The 21,430-nt window shown below is 44.2% G+C and overlaps 1 protein-coding gene across 1 annotated transcript in view; it reads right to left on the bottom strand.

Annotated features, from left to right (window-relative positions):
- cpne4a (copine IVa) overlaps nucleotides 1-21,430 on the bottom strand; it is a 101,436-nt gene that overhangs the window by 35,119 nt on the left and 44,887 nt on the right. Inside the window, exons 4-7 of the mRNA XM_063486237.1 lie at nucleotides 16,107-16,178; nucleotides 12,751-12,825; nucleotides 10,463-10,546; nucleotides 8,787-8,876 (exon numbers count right to left, since the gene is read on the bottom strand). Coding sequence (XP_063342307.1) covers nucleotides 8,787-8,876; nucleotides 10,463-10,546; nucleotides 12,751-12,825; nucleotides 16,107-16,178 — 321 coding nt within the window. The remainder of the gene's footprint in view (nucleotides 1-8,786; nucleotides 8,877-10,462; nucleotides 10,547-12,750; nucleotides 12,826-16,106; nucleotides 16,179-21,430) is intronic.

Here is a 21,430-nt window from a genome sequence, read left to right as displayed (position 1 = left end):
ATCTCGCTCGCTCCTTTCTCATCCTGCTGATCTTAAATGTTTTAGTCCTTTGCAGATAACTCATCTTTAGTATTTCTTCTTTCTTCAGCATTTTGGATCATTTTCTGCTGCTTTGTTGTAAAATCACTCATTCTCTCTAGGTGTGTCAAATATCTTCATATCTGTACTAAAATAAAACTGTGGCGTGGGTGTGGTCTCTGGCCGGCTGCAGAGGAGGGGTGACGCAGCGAGCTCCCGGGGTGGCGCAAGGGCGGGGTGAACAGGTGTGCTGGGAAGTGAATGTGACTCTTTATATGTTCACAGTGACAGTCGGGGGGGAGTGTCTGTGTCCCACTGTAAAACCACAGTAAACTGTATGTCAAAATAAAGAAATGCTGTCACCATGTCCGTGCACCTACGCGATGTTATCGTGCCTTCGGCTCAGATACTGCTGAGCATTTTTTTACTCGAGCCATTAGAAGAGAATGTAGGAGATGTGAAAGACGATGGAAAAAGGACAGGCTGTATGTCTCTCTGGAAGCTCTTAAGATGAGCTGGAAAGCTTACCAGAGGGCAGTAAAGACTAGGGATGGGTACCAGTATCCGGTGCCATTATGGCACCAGTTCTGATATAAACGGTAGTAACCAGACCGAAAAGCAGCGCACATTTCAGTGCTTTTTTTTCCTGAGATGTCATACACTTTGAATTCCAGCCAATCATTTTACCTTTCCAAGGATAGTAGGCGGGCCCAGGTGCGTACGTTATTTTAGAGCAGAGCTACAGATTAAAAATGCCCAAGGCGAAGCGGTCAAAAGTCTGGCTGTACTTCACAGCAAAAGATGCAAACAGCAGCCTGCAACAAGTGCTTTAAGGTGATACTGTGCAAAGGAGGTAACACCTCGAATCTGATGAAACACCTGGCGACGCATAGCATTTTGTTAAAAGCCGAGAAATGCGCCGTATTTGATAGCTTGCTGCGAGACCTCACACCGAGCACATCTACTGCGGGTGTGGTGCCTGTTATCGGACCTGGAGTTAGCAACATCCCCCAAGAACCTGAAGAGGAGAGTCCTGGCCCCTAGTCCTGCCAGTGTAGCAGAAATGATGACGGATGATGATGGCAGCAGCAGCCGTTCTTCTCTGCGTGAGTAGCTTAATGTTGTTCATGTGTAATTTACGTTGAGTAGGCTAACCACGTGATTACATTAATGCATGTAACGTGAACTAGCAAACACCGTCGTAGTTACATGCGGCTGTCTTCTTGTTTGATGGCAGATACTCCCTTCACCCTGGCCAAAAAGGCTAAAATGACCAAAGAAAAAGTGGAAAACAGTTAAACATGAGAGATTTTTGGACAAAGTTTGTGTTTTTTCCATTGTTTAAGCACTGCAGTCAAGAGTGATACCATATAAAAATAATAAAGTCGAATTGAACTGAAGTTAGGACTCATGATGTTATAATACAGGGTATAAGTTATTGTGCAGCTATAAAGACTTTACCTTGCCTAATGAACAGCACTGTGCAAGAATCTTGAGCCAAGTCTCATTTCTCTATCTGTTGTAAGAAAAATGAACAGCAGGTGCAGCGATTTGATGGAACGTGTTTGTACAATTCTAACAATCTTCATCTTTATTCCTCAGCACAGCCCGAACTCTCTCAGGCAGCTTCCTGTGAGGAGCTTCAGCAGTAGTTCTCCAGGCTTCTTCTTTGGATGTTTCTGCCTGTTGTTCTGTTCTCTGTCAGGATGATCCCAGCTGCTTCAGTAAGGCTGAGGTCCGAGCTCTGACTGGGCCTCATTCATGTTCTTAAACATCGTGCTCCACGATGAGTAATGGATCGTGGAGGAGTGAAAGCACTATCTATGCTTTCACTGCACAGACGCTGTGTTTGGATCATTGTCATGGTGAAAAATGAAGCTGTTGTCAATCAGATGTTTCCAGATGTTACTGCATCTGGTGGATCAACACCTGACTATTCTTTTCAGCATTTGTAATTCTATGAATTTTGATAAGATCTCCAATGCTACTGGCGAATGAGACGTGCCATGAGACATGAAGTGCTTAAGTAGAGTATCTTGATGCATGCTCCATCATCATCCCAAAAGGTTGATTCTGTTCATCTGGACGTTTCAGTGGGAGAAATGTCTCAGTCTCAGCTGACTGCATGTTTCCCTAACCTTATAAAAAGTTTATTCAGTGGTGCAAATGTACTGTTCATAAGGTTGGAAACCTGCAGCCAGCTGAGACTGAAACATTTCTCCCACTGAAACGTCCAGATGAACAGCTCTATATAAGAATTGGTCCATTTACCGTACATACTGATGATGATTTGAACCAAAAATGCCCCAAAATGCCTTTCCTCCCACTTCTCTTCACTAAGAATGGCTTCCTGACAGGCGCTCTTCCTCTGAGAACATTTCTGATGGGTGAACAGTGAACAGCAGATGAATCTCCTCAGTCCTGTATGAGGTCTTTGCTGAATTTTTCACATTTTTAAGAACATGAATGTTAGATGTTGTTCCTATTATCTAGATAGTTTTTTAGACCTCCCACGTCCCCCTTTGCCTTTTGTCCAGCAGACACACAGCACACTGTGCTGAGATACGCCACATTTTCAGCTAACAGAAATCTGGGAATCACCCTGTTGGTGCAAAAACACTGCATGGGCGTCACAGTGGTGAACCACTGCCTGTTATACGTCTCCCAGCCGATGACTGCTCTCTGACTTTTGGCTAAAGGCACTAAAATGTAATTAGCAGGAAGTTAGCTAGCGTGGCCAGTTTCTGCATCGTACCAGCTCAGGTGGCTTTTCACTCTAGCTGTAAACAACAATTACAACACTGAGCTTTCTCATATCTCTGAGCTTTATCCAGGTGTTTGGAGGTATAAGACACAGGGCTGTTCATGTAACAGAAACCTCCCCCACATCTGTGTTCACCTCACAGAAACTATCTTGCCTATGGAAAAATAAAACATTAATATCAGAGCAGCATTTTAATTTGAAAGGTTTTCTCCTTCATGATGGATGTTTAGGCGCAGTAACTGGGCCTCGTCGCTAAATTAGCTTTTAGAAGCAGCAGGTTTTCAGCCTGAAGCAGAACAACATGAAGCAAACAGCCTGCTTCAGTCTGCTAAAGCTGCCGATGACAGTTATTAATCACCTTTATTTGTCTCACTTCAGGAAACCATTAAATGATATCCAGCAGCTATAAGCCTGCCTCTGTCTGATCCCCATTTAATAAAGTCCATCTCTATTCATCTATGTGCAGCTTTAACCTGACATCCACACAGGCTCTGATGAAAATGCCTTCAGGTAACGATAACAAACCTCCACTCGGACGGGATTTATGTCTGCAGGTGAGTTTTAATATTACCTGTTTGCTGATTTCAAGAGTTATTCTCAGCTCCTCCCCAGCTGTAAGGATTACACCTGAGAGTACTTCCTGTTTTTCACTGCACTGGCTCCTCCTCCTGTTTCTCACACATACACTTCACCTCTCCAGGTATTAATCACAGATTGTGTTATCAGTGTTTGGGCATTGTAGCAGTTTTTCTTGATCAATCTGAGAACAGTGTGATCGCTTTTATTTTGAAAGTCTTGCTGGAGGATCGCAGCTCAGTTCTAACAAGCAAAGACACAAATAGACTGCCTGCTGCCCCTCGGTAAGCTTCCAGAATTCGGCCACTAAGAAGAAAGCAGGGTTTTAGTGAGGGAGGTCTTAAACGTGAGCTACAGTTAGTTTAAAGTAAGGCTGTGATTTATGCAGTCAGTGAAATCCCCGTGTGCGCATACACGAGCTGTGGAGTGGATCAGATTTAAAGTCAACGTTTCCATTTGATCTGCTCAGCTTTTTAAAAATGTTTTTGCCATAATTTGACCCTCGGCGCCTCGTCTGTATTAGCTGTCTCTTTTTTCTTACTTTGAAATCTTTTTTTTTTTATAAATTTCTGCATTTTCTAAACTGCTGTTTGCTGAACTTTAATTTGAATCAGAAGAGGTAAAAGAAATGTGGAGGTATGTCATAGTGGCTGTGAGTGCACGTCATGCTTTTAATGTGAAACAGTAAATCCAGCTGACTGCTGCAGGTCAGAAAGAAAACAATGTTTTGTTGTACAAAGTAAACCGGTTCTCCTCCAGCGGGCAGCAGGAGCTGATAGAGATGAAACCGCCAGCTGTGAAATTAGTGGGTAACCCGCTGTACCACCTGAGCCAGCTCCCTCCTCCTGTCTTAACTTTACCATCAACATGTCCAACAGTAATTTCCAACGGCGCAGTTGTAATATTTGCTTACGTGTGATTGACGGGAACACCTTAAGGAAACATCTCGCTGATTAAAAACGCTCTGGTTTGTAATTCTGTGTGTCATCCATATAACTCACTCCTCCACCGTCCCACTGCTGCAGGCGCCTCTCCAAAAACTGTGTGTGTGAAGTGTGACGGCTGTGGGAGGTTTAGCAGAGACGGAACAACCGCACGCAAGATTTCTGGACTGGAGGGGGGAAATATTCAGAGGGAAAACTTATTTAACCCTTTAAGACCTACCATAGAACCAAGTCCACCAGAGCTTATATTATATTTTTACATGCTGTAGTGCCATTTTTGGGAGCATTTCAAGTTGATATACATCAATACAACCATTATAGCCCAAATTTTAATAATATGTATGTGTTGCGGCTCCTCCAACCAAAGGCCGCGGCAGGCTAAACATGAGGACACAGATGACGCGCAACAATAAACGCATAAAATACACTTCTGTAACATTTGCTCCTTTTATTCCACATGCAACTGTCCAATATACAAATCAGCATATGGGATTAACTATTAAACGAATGCACAAACAAATAACTGCAACTCACAAATAACTGCACTAATTACAATGCCAAATTACAACTTGGCCCATGGCATCAATTAGTGCACAAATATACAAAAAACATCAAGTTACAGTCAAAATACATCCAAATCATTCAAGCTGCGCTCAAGCTGCGGTCAACAGAAAGTTTTGCCTCATGCTCACCCTACCTTTCTGCTCATCAACATCAGGTGCAGTGAACAGGTGAGTGCAACCACATTTATCATCTAACACACCCATGAGACACGCCCCACACCCATGCACCAATACAGTGAGTCCATTTAAACCAACCCACTTAATCAAAAAAGAGCAACTCATATGGCTCCTACAGTATGCATTAAGTGCATAGTAATTACATAAATTGCAGAAAAGTGCAGTAAACTACAAAAAAATTGAAAATCGTTTTTGTTTTTTTAACATATATTTCTAGTCAGAGAAATTTAAGAGGCTTATCCCTCAAAACTGTAAATACAAAAAAGTTGCACAAACTAGTTTCCCACCACAGGAAATTTATTTTAAGTGTCTTCATAGTTTTATTTTTGAAATACACCAATTTTCATATACTGCAGGAAAAACGAAAATAAATATTATAATGCAAATTTGCAAAAAAACAGCATATGCATCAAAATAAACTATTTCCAGCAGTGCAATATGAGTCCTAAGCATCCCAGAAATGACACAGAAAGTCATAAAGTCAAACATAACTTTTAAAAACACAAGTGTAGGCTCATAAGGCCCTGATGGTAAAAAACTACATTTCCACGAAATGACGTCACTTCCGGTTTCGGGCAGGTCATGGCGGACATGCGATAGTTCGCGCTGATGGACGTAGGAAGTGTTACAAACAGCTGATCGGATCGGCAAAGCCTGTTTCTGGAATATTATGATTTTGTTGCTGCAAGTGCTTTTTGTGCAGTTCTTGCAAAGCTATATGTGGAAGGAAACTGTAACCTAGGACAAGCTGATGGCATAAGATGTAAGTACAACTCCTCCGGTTTCATATGCAAAAAAAAAAATTGCGCTAGCTTATGTGGTTACAGTGCTACCGGGATTTAAAAATAGTTACGCAAAATGGAGCGTGCCCGCTCCGACCGGCTTTAAAGGGTTAAAGTTGTTAATTTATCCGAAAACACTTGGGATTATAATGTCATAAATTAGCAGAAATTGCATCTATTTTTTGCTTTGTATCTCGTTCCAGCTCCAACATTCAAATGGAGATACCCGGACCTCGTCTCCTCACAGTTATCATCTCTCCAGCAGGTCCCTGGTCTCCTCTCAGGAGCAGCTGAACATGCCTGAAACATCTCCTTCCTCCTGGAAACACCTCACTCAGACCCTGAAGCACGTCAAAGGGCTCCTTTCTACGTGGAAGAGCAGCGGCTCTACTCTGAGATCCTCATGAAATTAAAGAAATTAGAATCACAAACTGTAAACTTTGGAATTACACCATATTACAAAAAGGTTTCTATTAAAACACATTTATATTTTCTGCAGGGAAAGGTTGCTGAATCCTCCGAATAAGCTGAAACTGGAAGCACAAGCTGCCCTCTGATCACAGGAGCCCTCCCTCAGTCTGCAGCAATCTAAAATTCATCATTTCCTCGGATCCATTTCCCCTCGGGACATCCCGCTGTCCTGCTGCCGATCATTTCACTGGAGGTGGCTGACCTCCTCAAACCTCATCTCTGTGCTGCTGACAGGGGGTCCAGCCTCTGGCCCCCGTGACTGATTGAAGGAAATTCGGGTCAAAAATGGTGGATAATGAATAGAGGGCAGGAAGAGCGATGATGGATGTGTTCCTCTGGAGTCACTCGGCTCTGTCAGGTAAAAACCTCCCGTCTCTGGGACAAATGCAGCCGTAGTTTCAGGTTACAAACAGCAGAAAAGATGCAGGAGACTCGGTGAAGCAGTCGATGCAAAGTTAGTTTGGAAATGTGCAAAAATTCCAGCAGTCAATAAAACTTGAATAAACAAAGAATGAAAAGTTTTGTTTCCCTGCTGACTGAAGTTTGGCCTGCTGCTGCAGCCAATCAGACGTCTGCATTTAGACTGGAGCCACAACATCCATCGACTGACACAGGAGACACCAGACTGTGTGCACTTGTAACCTGTGAGGACATGACGAGTGTGCAAAGGGTCACAGCACGAGGACAAACTCAGCAGTGTAAGTAAAAGCAGCTCTGACTGCAGCCACACGGAGACGTTTATAAAAATAGGTTTTTGTCCTTTCATCAACTGTCAGAAGATCAAAGTCATGTTTTATGATGAAACATCTCCCAGGAGTCTTTGCTCCATGTGTAGTCACGGCTTTGAAAAAACTGCTATAAAGTGAAAGATGAACTAACGTCTCGATGTTACCAGGACGTCGGGTCAAGACAAACAATGAGAAGGAAAATTCACTCAATGATAACTGTCTGTTTTCCTGTCTGTGTGGGCTGTATCCCAGGATCCGTCCTCGGAGGCTGTGCCTCATTCAATCAGCAGGACGGTTTTTAAACCAGCACTTCCTTCCACTCCTCCCCAGTTCGTCCTGCTGCCTTTGGAGTTCCACCGGATTCACCTCCTGCTGTGTTTACTCTTTGGCGCTGGTTCAGTTTGCTTTCTCCCCAACAGTCTGCCCACAACAAGGGTTCCAATGATCAGCCCGGTTACCTGCCTGCCCTCCTGCCTGTCATATCTCCTTGGATGCCCTCTGGGGAACAGGACCTCCACATCTCAACGTGTTATCTCCCCACATATGACACTCTCATGGACACCTTCCTCAGAACAAGACTGTCTAAACCTGCAAAGTTTCCAGTCTGTCGCTCTTTTTGTGCCTCCCCGTGATTAATCAGTTCCTGATCTCCCACGGTCCCCTGCCCTGTGTCGGGTCTACTCGTGTAAATTCTTGTGTTAACCTTGAATCTAATTTCTGTGAATAAATTCTTGTAAATAGTTCATCGTGTGTTTGAGCAGTGGCTGCTACCTCCATGCAGAGGCTGATAATTGGCGTCTGTTTTGTGTCAGTGATGTAAAAGACAGATTTAATGCGACATGACCGTTCAAACAGCAGTCGCTTTCTAAAACATCAGATATGTATCGGATTCAGTACCACATATGAAAGTGACCCAGGTCGGATTTGAAAATATCGGATTTGTGTCGTTCACACTGTCGTACCATGATCGGATATGGGTCGCATAGGGTCAGAAAAGTCGGATTTGATGCGCTTTCACCTGGAGTGTGAACGTAGCCTTTGTGTATGACGGAGTTAATGGATCCATCTATCTGTCCATCAATCCATCCATCCGTCCGTCCATCCATAGCATCCATGCAGCCATCCACCCATCCATTAATCCATCCATACAGCTCTCACTCCACGCTCTATATGAAAGTGCAGGTGAACCAAAAATCATCAATAAGCTCCTTTTCTGACGGTCAGAGGCATAAAGAGAATCCAGCTCACCCAACACTAATTAGCATCAATTTGCCTCATTTTATAGACTTTACATGTAACTGTTAAAACTTCAAAGGACAGATTGTCACTTTGTTTGTGGTCAGGGTCATGACCTTTGGTTTGCTTTCAGAGCGGACGAAGAGCAGAGCGTCTGACACTTATGACTTTGATGTTTCTCAAAATCGAGTTCAGTTTCAGCAAAATGTGAGAAAACTGTCAACTGTGTTTGGTTTTAACACTCTAAAGATTTTTTTTAAGCTGTCAGTGAAAGGTCTTTGGAAACGATGTTCAGCGGTGCAGGAACTGAGTGGGTTCCTCCCACAGCCCAGTGACATGCCTGTTGGGTTACCTGCTGATGCTGACATGGCCGTGGATGTGAGGAATAAGGAGCTGTGGGAATGTGTGTGTGGTGGACTGTGATCTTCAGTCAGTGTGTGTGTGCGTGTGTGCGCGCGTAAGCGCACGTGTGTGTGTGTGTGTGCGCGCGCACATGTTTGTGTGTGTGTGTGTGTGTGTGTGTGTACCTGCAGTTTGCGTTCATGGTCTCCGCTGCAGAGCGAGTTGAGGGAAACTTTGAAGGTTTTCCACACAGGATTGAGATTATTCATGACGGTCTGAGAGAGACAAACACAGAGCAAGGTCAGGTCTAAAAACAGCTCGCGCTGCGTCCCGCTGCGTCGCGCTGCGTCCCGCTGCAGTCCTAAACGGTGTAAACGTGCAGCAGCTCTGAGGAGAACCGCTGGCTGAAAGGAGTCATCCTCGTTTTTCCAGCCTGGTGTGTTTCCTGGAAGTGTGTGTTGTGTCTCGTGGGTTAACTCAATAAAAGACTTTTGTTGGATTTTAACCTGTGAAAGTTTTGTTTATTGTGTCAGTGGCTCCGCCTCCTTGCTACTCGCTGTGTGTTAAAGAGGAGAGGCTGGAGCTTCGTTGCCTCACGGTCATCTTTACTGCTGTTTTGTAATTAAAATGATGTTTTAACACATTTTTCTTCCATCTTTGGTTCATTTAACAGTCTGCCTGGATTTCATTTGACTCACAGGTGTAAGAGAAACGCTCTCCTCGGTGTTTCCATGCTACTAAGAGTGATAAGGTCAGAGACTTCCTTAAATGTGCAAACAGACAGCTGACTGCAAGAAGGAAACTTTTTGGTACTGAGGGCTTGCTTCTGCTTGCTCCAAACTGATTGGTGGAAACACTCCCTGCCCAGCAGCTGGCCAATCAGCAGCTTTTATCGAGCCATTGGTTATGTCGAACCCTGCTCTCCAGCTTTATAATAACCACACAGGGTGAAGCAGCTGAGAGCTGGAAGCAGCTGTCAACTTGTTGCATGACCTTCTACCATCATGTGATGGAAGCGGAGCCTCCATCCAGGGAAACTTGTTGCCTGACAGTGGCCTGCTTTTTTCACACTGAGCCGCAGGCAAGGAGCTAAATTGGATGGGAGACAGGAGGAAGTAATCAGAAAGGATGTCCCTGCTGTCAGCTGGGGAGGACTGTTGCTGCACTCTGTGGGACCTGTTGAAAAATCTCCATGTGCTCACGGATGAGAGGAATCCCAGCTGTGCAGCTACAGCTAACGAATCAGCAGCTTTGATAAATATCGCTCCTCAAGAGAAAAACACTCAGAGCTCCAGAAAAAGCTGTTATAACAATAAAAAGAGGGTTTTTATGCATTTAACACGTCTAGATATATATAAACAAACTGCAGTTACAAATTCAGAAGCAAGTTTCTGTCTTTCGGTTGACCGAGTATATGTTGTCTTTTCCAACTCTCCGTCTGCCTGAATCCCACCGAGGGAGGTGGAGAGTGCAAAGCTTGCATGACCCAAAGAGACACAGCAGACACACAGAAGGCTGAAAATCAGATCAACACAATGAGTCAGCCAAGAAATACCTCTGGGGGAATATTCACCTACCAGGTCACCAAAGTCCATCTAAGCAAAGTCGTAGAAACAAGTTAAAGTTGAACTCACTGTTTACATGAAGAACCATGAACCAGATTATAAAACATGACTTTTATGACACCAAAACTAACCACCGATGCATTATTATTATTAATAATAGTAAACAAGTGGACTGCTGTATTCTACTGTTTTTGATACGATGATGTGTTGAATCCAGTTTGAATAATTCAGCCTTTAATGTTAACAGCGGTGTTTGTGTGAGAGGAGGACGCGAGTGTGTCGATGTGTGTTTGTACCTCCGTTCTGTAGACGAGCTGCAGCGTGGCGTCATCGTTCAGTCTGTGGATCTCCAGGAACGGATCCGATTTACTGAAGAAGTCCTAAAAGTACAAACGCAGAGTTCACTCCAAACACCAGAGACACAGTCAGGACATTCAGTCTGATCATGTTCATACTGGCTTCATATGCAGCGCCCCCTGGTGTTTGTACACAGAGTTCGTTTCCAAACCAGCACAGACTGGATATAAAAGATGGACGTAGCCACCAGATGGTTTGTGGACATTTTGGATCCTTGAGTTTAGAGTTGTTGCTGTCACATGTTGGTTTATTGGAGCTAAAAGTGAGTACGAGGCTAACAATATCAGCTAACCATAGCTAGCTTAGTCAGCAAGCTGAATCCACGGTCATGGATCAGAAACCTAAAGCTGTGTAATGTGATGACGTTAACATGCTCCAGAGCACAACAACATTCAGACGTCTTAGTGTCGGGACCCATCTGTCAGGTAAAGAGGCCACGCCCACAATAATAAACAGGTAAGTTATAAAAACCTGGTTTGGTTTCAGTGAAGTTTTAATAATGATTTAGTTTTTGTGATATTAGAAGTTCCTGTTTTCACTTCTTAGTTATTGTTCTAGTGATGAGGTTCAGTTTTACCAATATCATTCTGATCAGTAGTAGTTATAGAACTAGAAGCAGTAGATTGTGTTGTGATTTTCTGGTTATTCTGGTGTTTCTGTCTCCTGGTTTCTGTGTTTTCTGCCTCTGTCGCTGTGTTTGGTATGCAGCTGTCTCTGTTTTACTTTGATAGTTGGCTTCCGCTGATGTCCTGTTTTGGATTGGACTTCCTGTGTGTAATTATATTGATTATTGATTATTTTCCCCTGTTCACAAAGCCCTGACTCCTTTGCCTGTTTTCCTCTGCTGAGTTTCTGTCTTCTGGATTTTTACTGACGTCTCCAGACTTTGATCAGTTTTTAAATGTGTCTTGTTTCTTTTCTTTTACCCCATGTTTTTAGTTTGCTTTAACATGAAACGTTTTAAAATCTGCTGACAGAGGTGATTGTTTTGCGTTATGAACGTAACCACTGAGTAAAGCTTTCATTCAGTAAGTACAGAAAGCTTCAGTGACTCTCAGGCTTGTGATGTTTACCCTGTCGCTGAGATCATTACTTCACTGATGCTGTGGTTACTCTCTGTGGCGTGGGTTTCAGAGCCCGCCATGCCTGAGACTCCTGCAGTGATTAATGACTCCCACTCATGTTCACAGTGGCTGTTTGAATGTTAGCCCTGTGAGCTCTGAGTACTGTAACCCCACACAATGCTATCAGGATGTGTCATTTCTCATTAATGGAAGTTACTCAAAACACCGATCCATGCATCACAAACTATTTATGTTTCTTACGTTTCATCATTTCACCTAAACTAAAAAGGTCTTCCTGTGACCGTGTGGTGTATGGGGCACACGTACTATAACTACTTAGAGTACACTTAGCTTTCCAAAATTCTGTTTGTTGTTGTATTTATTTTATGTACTTTGAAACGCTGCAGCTGAGCTGGTGTAGATGTTCTGCAAACTGCTGAAAAAGAAGCCAAAACCTGCAGTTCCTCTAACGTCCACCGGAGGCTCCAGCAGTGAGTCGGTCCCCATAGTCCCCCATGTTTGAAAATTGCAGCAGAAGTAAACTTTATGGAGACTTTCCCCATTTATAACAGTTCGCAGAGAGTGGTGAGGTCCTCCAACTAGATAATTCAGTCATTTTAATAGGAAGGTTTCCCAGCGCAGGCAGGTGGAGACGCAGGTGGAGCCTCACCCAATCCTATGAGTACTTAAACTGGACATAATGTGTCCTGTAGGAGGCTTTTAATGTATTTATCTTACAAATATTATAATTCTTAAATCCTAAAATTTTGTATTTTAGAGTTGAATCTTATTCAGTGGTTTTATTTTTTAGTTATTTTGCACTAATTAGCGAAGCATCTGTGCGTTGCATCAATAAACTCTGCAAAAGCAGCTTGCTAATCAAGCTAACTAGCATTAGACGATAATTTCGCATGTCACTCTATTGAGGTAACGTCTGACATAAAAAAACGAAACATAAAATAAACAGAGCCGCAGCCCAAACACTGTCCATGAGATAATGGGACCTTCTTACCTTATTATAGAATTTAATTAAAATTCTATTAACAAAAAAATCAACCAAACAAACAAACAAAAGAATTGAAAAGTGACATTTATTAAATTGTTGGACAAAATAAAGAGAAAGACATTCGGGAGGTAAGTGGGGGTCCAGGTGCAGTTTTTACCTTATCATCCAGCTTCCTGGCGCTGAAGGAGAGCTCGATGTAGTCGTCGTTGCCTGTCAGCTCCTCTGCTGTGATCTGAAAGCACACGCGCACATTTTCCCTTTGATAAGAGCCTCATTATGAAGCCAGGGTGCAGCCATTAAGTCAACAACAAACTCTGAATATTCAGATCAGACTCTGTGAGATCAAACGAGCCACCCTGCTCAGGGAGCTCCTCCAAAACAATGAGCAACTTTTAGCATCAAAGTCGAGGAAATGTAAAGCAAAAGGCTGAAAGTGCTCAGTCAGGCTAACGGGGAAAGTGAGCGTGCTGCTGCAGATGAAAACGCAGGACCCGGAGAATCGGAAAAACAACGCTCTGGAGTTTAAATGCTTACAGACACACAGGGAAACTTTTACAGGTTAAAGCTGCGACTTCCAGCATTTCCTGATGGGGGCAGTGTTGTCACTGTCCCGCTGCATAAACCCAGACGCAGTTATAAAGAAGTGTGGCTATATGGCCTGTTGCCACGGTAACGTGATGCTGCCACACCTGGGCGGCAGGTTTAGTGCAGAACAGCAGAAGGTTTCTGATGACAGCCGCTGGCAGACGCAGCTTCTGCTTCTAAGAAGAGAAGCTAAGTGTGCACATGCATTACTTCTAATGACCAGCAGGGGGCGACTCCAATGATTGCAGAAACGTGTGACTGTATAAAAGTCGTAGTAAGCCGTTTTCTCAGGAATCATTTTTATGTATAAAGCACCAACAGAGTTTCAGGGTCCAACTTTCTTTTCTTACACAATAATTTCATAGTTTGTGCACCGGAGTGACTCCAGCTCCTCGTTTAACATGCAGCTGATCAGACTGTGGGTGGAGCTATGTGATGTCATGTTCTCGGGGTTTTGTATTTTTGAATCCTGGTTTAATTGTTGTTTGACTGATGTGGAGTTGTTGAGTTTTGGTTTCCATTTTCAGACCTCTCACCCGTCTGTCCGTGGCCTGCGTGTATTCTGCTTATACTTCCTGAGGAGTAAACTATGAAGTTTCACAGCTTTCTTTGTGTGAGCTGCTCTGAAACATCCAGTCAGTGATGATGTTAACTGTCTCTGCTTCGGTCACAGAAAAAGGCGGTTTGGCACTCATTCCTCCTCTTCTACAGAAACCGGATCATCTGAGGTCATCGGAGGAACGGCTGAGATGAGCATAAAGTCTAAACTGGTAGAAGGCGGCACTCGTGCTGCACACAGTCCAGTTCACTGTTATTTATTTAGCAGCAGATCATAACAACTGTCACCTCGAGGTGCTTTGCATTGTAAGGTGAAGAGAACATAACGTGCTCCAGACCAGACATGTGTTCAGCATACGTTGCCGTGGTGATTTAAAGAGCCGCACGTCCCTGACACTACATTGCTCTCTAACACAGGTTGAAGGTTACGTTGTCTTTCCTGTTTTCCCATCCTTACTGACCATCTGCTCCACCTCTGCTGTCTTCACCTGTCTGAGCTGCTGCTGTTCCTGCTGCCTCTGCTTTCTCTGCTCTGCTGGATTTTGTGGACTTTGTTCAGTTTTGAATGAGCCAATAAACAGCTCGCCTTCATTTTTACTTTGGCTCATTTCCTGTACTCCACACCAACACTGACATTATGTTCTTGACTGGTTAGTGAAACAGGAAGTACATATTTTGCATATCAGGACATAAGATGTCCTTACATGTCTTAGGGAAATAAAAAATGACCAACACTGTAACATTTTTATAACAAAAGTTAAGTCAAAATGCAGAAACACTGTGAAAAACGAAGCACAGCCTCCCTGCAGCCAGGCAGAGGGCTGCAGGGAGGCTGCAGGGAGGCTACAGGGAGAATTCACTTAACTGTTCCTCAGTCAGCGTGAGCTCCTCTGTAAATGCAGACGTTTTGGCAGTTTGTTGGTCTGACTCATTCGGATGTGTTAACAGTTCCAAGGAGGAAAGACTTTAGCAATGATCTCAGAGAAGCAGCTGTTGATGCCCGTTGATGTGGGAACACTCAGAAAGCCAAGTATTTGAAGTTAACGTGCCAGACGTCTGAGGAGTGGACATCACAGCAAATTCACCCCGAGGTCAAACCACACAATGCTCAAAACAAACACACGTTTTTGTATCTTAGTGGGGACATCGGACATCTACATACTGCTTTCCTTAGTCTGTGTCTCTCTGCCACTTTTAGCAGTTTGTGGAAAATTCTGACACGAGTGTTGAGCTTCTGACGTGAGGAGAGCAGTTTGTCTGAAAGCATCACTACAGTTCCTGAGCAGCTGCCCCTCAGCAGCTTCTAGCTGGATAAAGCACGGCGCAGCCTGAGCACAGCAGGCAATGCAGCGTGCATTCTGACAGTCAGCGTAAGTCAAATCCTGCAGCAGGACTCGCACAAATCCAGCTGTAAACATGAAAAAGGCCCAACAACATAATCCCTGCAAAATTAATTAAGACGACATATTACGAGGCAGATAAACAAACAGCTGAGCAAATTGAATCCACAGACTGAAAGCATCACAGCTCATTTCCTGGGCAGTGTGAAATATGTTGTTTGACTAATGAGGAAGAGACGCATTTATAGACCAACATCAGGCTAACAAGGCCTCCGAATAACTCACCAGTCGATATCCTGATAAAACCAGAGATCTCAGACCTGATGAACGTTTATCATAAATGTCGGTTTCCTGCTGAATCACTGACATGTTTACATGGTGACGGATGGCATTCAGACAACAGCTGATCACAGATCACATGTGGAGAGATGTCACATCGCTACACACACGCAAACAACACAAACACACCGTTTATCTTCATGAAAACACAGAGTTCATCTGCAGACGGAAAGAAGACGAAACAGGGGAAGAGGATAGGAGGGAAAAAAGGAGACAGGACAGAAGGGGACAAGATCAAAAGGAGGGAGGGACGAAGGAAACACAACAAAAGCTTTCATTTTCTGTAACTGCAGCTTCTTCCTGCACTGAAATCCCTTTGAAATAAATCCCCATGAAGCATTTCATGTGTGCACAGAGGTGAAGAGGAACATCAGAGGGGGATTTTCCAGCTGTGAATTTGGGGATAAATGAAGGAGCAAATCTGTGTGAGGAGCAGACGCCGGCCCGTCCTCGGTCCAGCTGAGAGCATCCCTGCTATCAGAGCTGCGACCAGAACACCACAGCACCAATGAAAATCCCCGTCTGATGGAGGCTTTAATGTCTGGCAGTCACAAAGTGTAAACGGCACAGAAACAAACTTTAAATTCACAGAGAGAAAAGAGCTGACAGAGAAAAAACCCGGAAGGCTTCGGCGTGAGAGGAGGAGGAGACGCTACAGAAGCAACAGGAAGGAGGAGAGGGCGGGGCTCACCGTGATGATGGCTTTCCCCACCGTGCCTCCAGGTCTGAGCAGAGCTTTGGACAGTTTCCTCTGGGAGATGATCTGTGCGCACACACACGCACACACAGACACACACACACACACAGTGTTAATACACACAGCTACTTCTGTACATACATGGTTGATTTTCAGCAGGAAGCTGTCTGACAAAGAAAATTGTGACATTTCTTGTAAATTAAGACATTTTTGTGGAGTGGACCACCCATAACTTTGTTGTACATATACAATGACAATAAAGGGCTATTCTATTCTATTCTATTGTAAATCTGCTCTGGATCATCTGCCACCAGGCTGCTTAGCAGATTAAAGGTCCCACATCTCCCCACTTTAAATGCTACAGGAAGCACGCCCTCCATCAGCATTCAGGACTCCTCACCCTTCCCTGCAGAGTCACACTTCTTCAGGCTCACCGTCGTTCCTCCCGCTCGGGTCAAACAGTTTGCTTGTACCATCACCTGTTGAAGGTCAGGTGGTGATCGAGCTGCTGAGGCTCTGTCACGGTTCCGGGGACTCGGGGTCCGTGAGCAGTGTGGACTATAATTATTAGAATTATTATTATTATTTTGTGATGTGTGTGTCTTCTGCACAATGCTGTCATGTCTGTGTTCCACTTATTGTATGTGTAGGCAGGGTGTGTGTATATGTGTGTGTCTACGGGTGTGGCTGTAGGATGGATGACAGGCACCTGCAGGCCTGATGGGTGTGGCCCTGCTGGTGGACTGGCCACACCTGAAGTCCCTGCCTCACACCTGCTGCTGATCAGGGCTCGTCGGGGGAGCTATTTAGGAGAGCGTTGGAGCTCCCACTGACGCGCGATCATTGCGTTACATCCCAAGTTAGTGTGTGTCAGTGTACGGTAGTGCAGATCGTGTATGCCCGCGGGGGTCAGTGTTGACGGCTGCTTCTGTTGTTTTCCTGCAGGTGGAACGTGGAACCAGAAGGACAGCACGCACAGGGCGTGCAGGAACACGACAGCGGGGAGCACGAGCACGGACGTCGGAGGGGAACACACACACGGGAGTCTAGGGAACAACGGAGATTTAGTGTGCATCTGTTATTTACCTCACTGTAAATAAACACACTGTCTTCATTAAAGAGTCCAGCTTTCGGGTCCTTCTTCCCCACATCCCCACAGTTTGCCCTGGCAAACCGTGACAGGCTCAGCTGAGGTCTGCTGGTTCTCCGGAGCCTTTAAAAAGTCTGATGTGTGTGTTTGAGATGTTAGGCTGAAGCTTTGTGCCTCTGCAGAGGGCATTTTGTCTTTGATTCTTCTTCTGATCACAGCCGCTTTAACTATTACGCAGTCTGTGAATGTGTGTTTTTCTGTTGTTGTTGTTGTTGTTGTATTTTGTCTTTTGTGTGCCTCACCTGCTCGTTTTTAAAGCTTTGTTCAAACCTGCTGGATCTGATTTTTGGCGATAATCTGTTTTCCTTTTTTCAGGATTTTCCGGGACATGCCAAGCTGTTAACATATTCTTTAATGTGTTTAAATACTGCTCCTGAACCATATTCCCACTTCAGTTCCAGCATGAAAACCTCTCCTGCTGTTAAAAATCAAACCTGTGCTATCAGCAGGATAAAAAAGAAGCTGTTTTACTTCATTACGGAGTGAAATCTCGCCCCTCTGCCGCCTCGTGTGCCAGAACTGCTTCTTCCAGGCCCGTTAAAAACCTGCGGTGCTCCGTCAGCCATCTGGCTGCTGAACGAGCTGGCAGAACTGAGGCTGCTGGCAGAAACAAAGACGATGGTGAGGAGGAGGCTTTTCCCGACTTTCCGCAGTCATCCGAGCTGATTGTTTCATCACCCACTTGGCTCCTTCTCCTCATCATCTTCTTCAGATAAGCGTGTTAAAACTCTTCCAACACATTTTGACTTCCCTGCAGGAAACTGAAAACAGTCGGAAGGAAATCCACAACGAGGCTCAGCTGACAGACTTCCCGACTTCAGTTTTTAATGAGACCAACAGCAGGTGGAAAATCTGTCTGTTCATCGGATTCTTTAGCTCTTCGAACAAAACACCAAACAACACGTAGATTCCCTCGGACTGCATTATGTGTGGATTTATCTTTTCATTATAGCGCAGACTGAATTTAGGTGATTTTAATAAGAGATGCTGCGTCTGACGCCCGACTCCAACGTTTTTCTCTTACTGAAAACTTTGTTTCAGCACAAACTTTGGTAATGACAGCAGATGGCTGCCTGTTGCCACTCTGCTATCTGACTGGCATTTACTCAGTTGGCAGAAATTCACTTAGAAACAAAGCGAAGCTGCAGTCTCTGTGAACAAAGACGATGTCTTCTCCAGAAAACATCTCAAAGAAAACGGACTGAACGCAGCCGACCATCAACCTGAAATATCCTGAACGCATCCTCCACGCGGTCGTCGCAGTAACGCACCACTGCATTTAGTCAGGCTGACACGTGGAGACGAGCTGGAGGATGAATACATCTGCGATCAGGTCGGAGAGCTAATTTATGTGATTTCCTTGAGCCACACTTAAAGCAGACGTTTCAGATGATTCGTGTGAAATTATTCCTGTTGATTTGATTCGTTTCGCGACACTTGTGCTCACTCCCACAAGCCGTCCCTCAGCAGTCTCAAACATTAGCTAATGCCAGGTTAGACTAATCACAAAGTTCAACAGCTCAGACGCCAACACAGACTCCACATAGAGTCGAGCAAACAGAAATGACGGCAGTATTTTGTGAGCTGCAAAGTGAACAAGCGAGCTAAGGTTAGCCAGGTACACTCGGGATCATGCAGTCTGTCTACAGTAGCAGGTAAGCTAACGTTAGTAGTCAGTTTTATCTGATGAAGTCACCTGTGTTGCCAACTGAGGAAAATCGCTATTGGCTGTCCTAAAAATCGTTAGAAGTCGCCAAATGATGTCATCGCCTAATTTGCATAATTGGTGACCCGAAAAAGGCACTCTGGCAGAGATACTTTTTGTGTGTGTGTGTCTTTTTAAGTAGTTTTAAACCTTGAGATCCACAAAAAGTAACAGTAAAAGAACATTTCTAACCATAACGTTGTTAACAAACTACATTAACAATCAAACTGGACATAGCAAGCCTCACCAGACAGCTTCAGTCGAAATCGGATGCACAAGATGGAGTTAAGGCTCTGCAAGGACATCCCATTTCTAAGTTTGCAATGATTGGTTTGATGTGTTTTAGTGCATTGATTTATTTTAGGCAAAGAAAAATGTACATTTACCGCTGCTCCCACCTTGCATTACAATCAGGGCGGGAGCAGCGGCTTTGCTAATGCGCGGTTCATTTGCAGTTTGAACGCGTAGGGGTGAACATCTCCTGCTCTGACAGCAGCTGGGGGGGGCTGCTGTGTGAGGACTCTCCACCACCTGTCAATGCTCATATAAGTCTCCAATAACATCAGAAAAAGTTGCCAGATCTGTCGCTAGTCGCTTTTTAGACAAAAAGTCACTAAGAGGGTCTGAAAACTCGCTAAATATAGCGACAAAGTCTGTAAGTTGGCAACACTGGAAGTCACTCTGAACCACAGTCAAATGGAGTGGAAGACCTGCATTCTGCTTCAAGGCCACAAGGGGGCGATACCTGTGGTTGAACAAAGACTCCCAGGTCTATAGAAGACAACGGGAAAACGTTCTTGCCTAGACCAGTGTTTCCCAACCTTTTGGAGCCACGGCACATATTTCCCATTAGAAAAATTGCACGGCACAATACCAAACAAAACACTGACCTAGACATCAGTCAACACCTTCCTGATGAGTTTCGGGGCTTAGTCACTCATTTCAGGTGAATTATCCTGCATACGTAACCTGCTTCCTCACAGCCGGATCTGCCGCTCACCACATATGGTTTCAGCTCACAAACCAGTGGGTGACGTTCCACTGACTTCATCCATCTATGGCTTGAACATAGACGTCCGTCTGTTGACGATCCTCATTCCAGGTTTTAGATCCTTGTTTGGGTAAAAATACGTTCTTTCAACCTTCAGGCAACAACCAGTGAAATAACTGCTGGCAATGTAAATTTCCAGGTTCTCAACTTGGATGCAAACAACTGAAGTGTCAGCCAATTAGAGGGAAGGATACTGCTGATTGACACATGAGGGTTACCTAGGCAACCAGAGCTTGAATTTTCCACTAACAACCGATTTACAGAGGGAATGTTGTATATCTGGAATGGGCTTAACTCTGAACACTGACAGATGATGCTTACCCATCAGGCACTGGGCTTTTACAGGCATCCATGTGACGAGCTGTTACACATTCAGTGTTTTGTCTTTTTATTTGAGCTATTTTTTCTTTTTCCATCCATCTATCAGTGAAGATTATTGGCACCAAACCCCCAAATGTACACTTAAAAAAAACTGCTGTAATATTGAGCTTTTTTGCATGGGAGACACTTTTGGTGCCTCTAGTGGACACAAGAGGAACTGCAGATTAAGTTTAAACATGAAATTAGAAGTTCAGATTTTCAGTTTTGAAACGTTCTGAAAAAAACAGGATTATGATTTTCAGCCTCGTCAGCTGCTGCTCGGGTAGCAAACACACACGTGTGTCATGTGGAGAGGCTGAAAACTCATTTTGTGTCTCAGGCAGACAAATAATGATTTTTATCAAGTCAGATTTTTATAAATGTTGTGAGAGCGTGCATGAACCGCTCATTCCACAACTTCAGTGAGCAAAACACACACACACACACACACACACACACACACACACACACACACACACACACACACACACACACACACACACACACACACACACACAGAAATGTGTTTTATTCCCACTTTATTGTGTCTGCTGCACTCAGGCTGTAATGGGGTCTCTGAAAAGCTGCTGGCTGACAAAAACACGGCAAACAATTAGCTTTTCATCGAGAAAAGAAAAGAAGCCCGAAGAGAAGCTCAGACTTCTGTTTACTGATGTTTTTCTGAAGTGCTGATCTATTAGCAGAAGCTTTGGAAGTCTGTCGGTGTTACAAACTTCACTGGGAACAAAAAGAGCCGTTCAGACCTTCAGCTGAGGTGAGGCTGATGACTGACAGCTTCCTAATGTTTACCTGTGAGAGCACACACACACACGGCAGGCGTCCTCTGGCAGATCTCAGTCTCACTCTTCAGTTTCGTGACACTCAGGCTCATTTATTCCTGTTTACTTGTTTTCATTGGCTCTCAGGTATTTGTCAGGTGTGTGGAAAAATAGAAACTTCAGTTTTCATTCAACTGTTTCAGAGAAGTTTCTTAAATGGAAGTAAGATCGTCTGACGGGAGGCTTGAAGTTAAATAAAGACCATAAATAATA

This window comes from Pelmatolapia mariae, linkage group LG10_11 (assembly GCF_036321145.2).
Source record: "Pelmatolapia mariae isolate MD_Pm_ZW linkage group LG10_11, Pm_UMD_F_2, whole genome shotgun sequence".
NCBI classification, from domain to species: Eukaryota; Metazoa; Chordata; class Actinopteri; order Cichliformes; family Cichlidae; genus Pelmatolapia; species Pelmatolapia mariae.
Note: the sequence above shows the minus strand (reverse complement) of the source record. Positions and strands in the feature narration are given on the sequence as shown.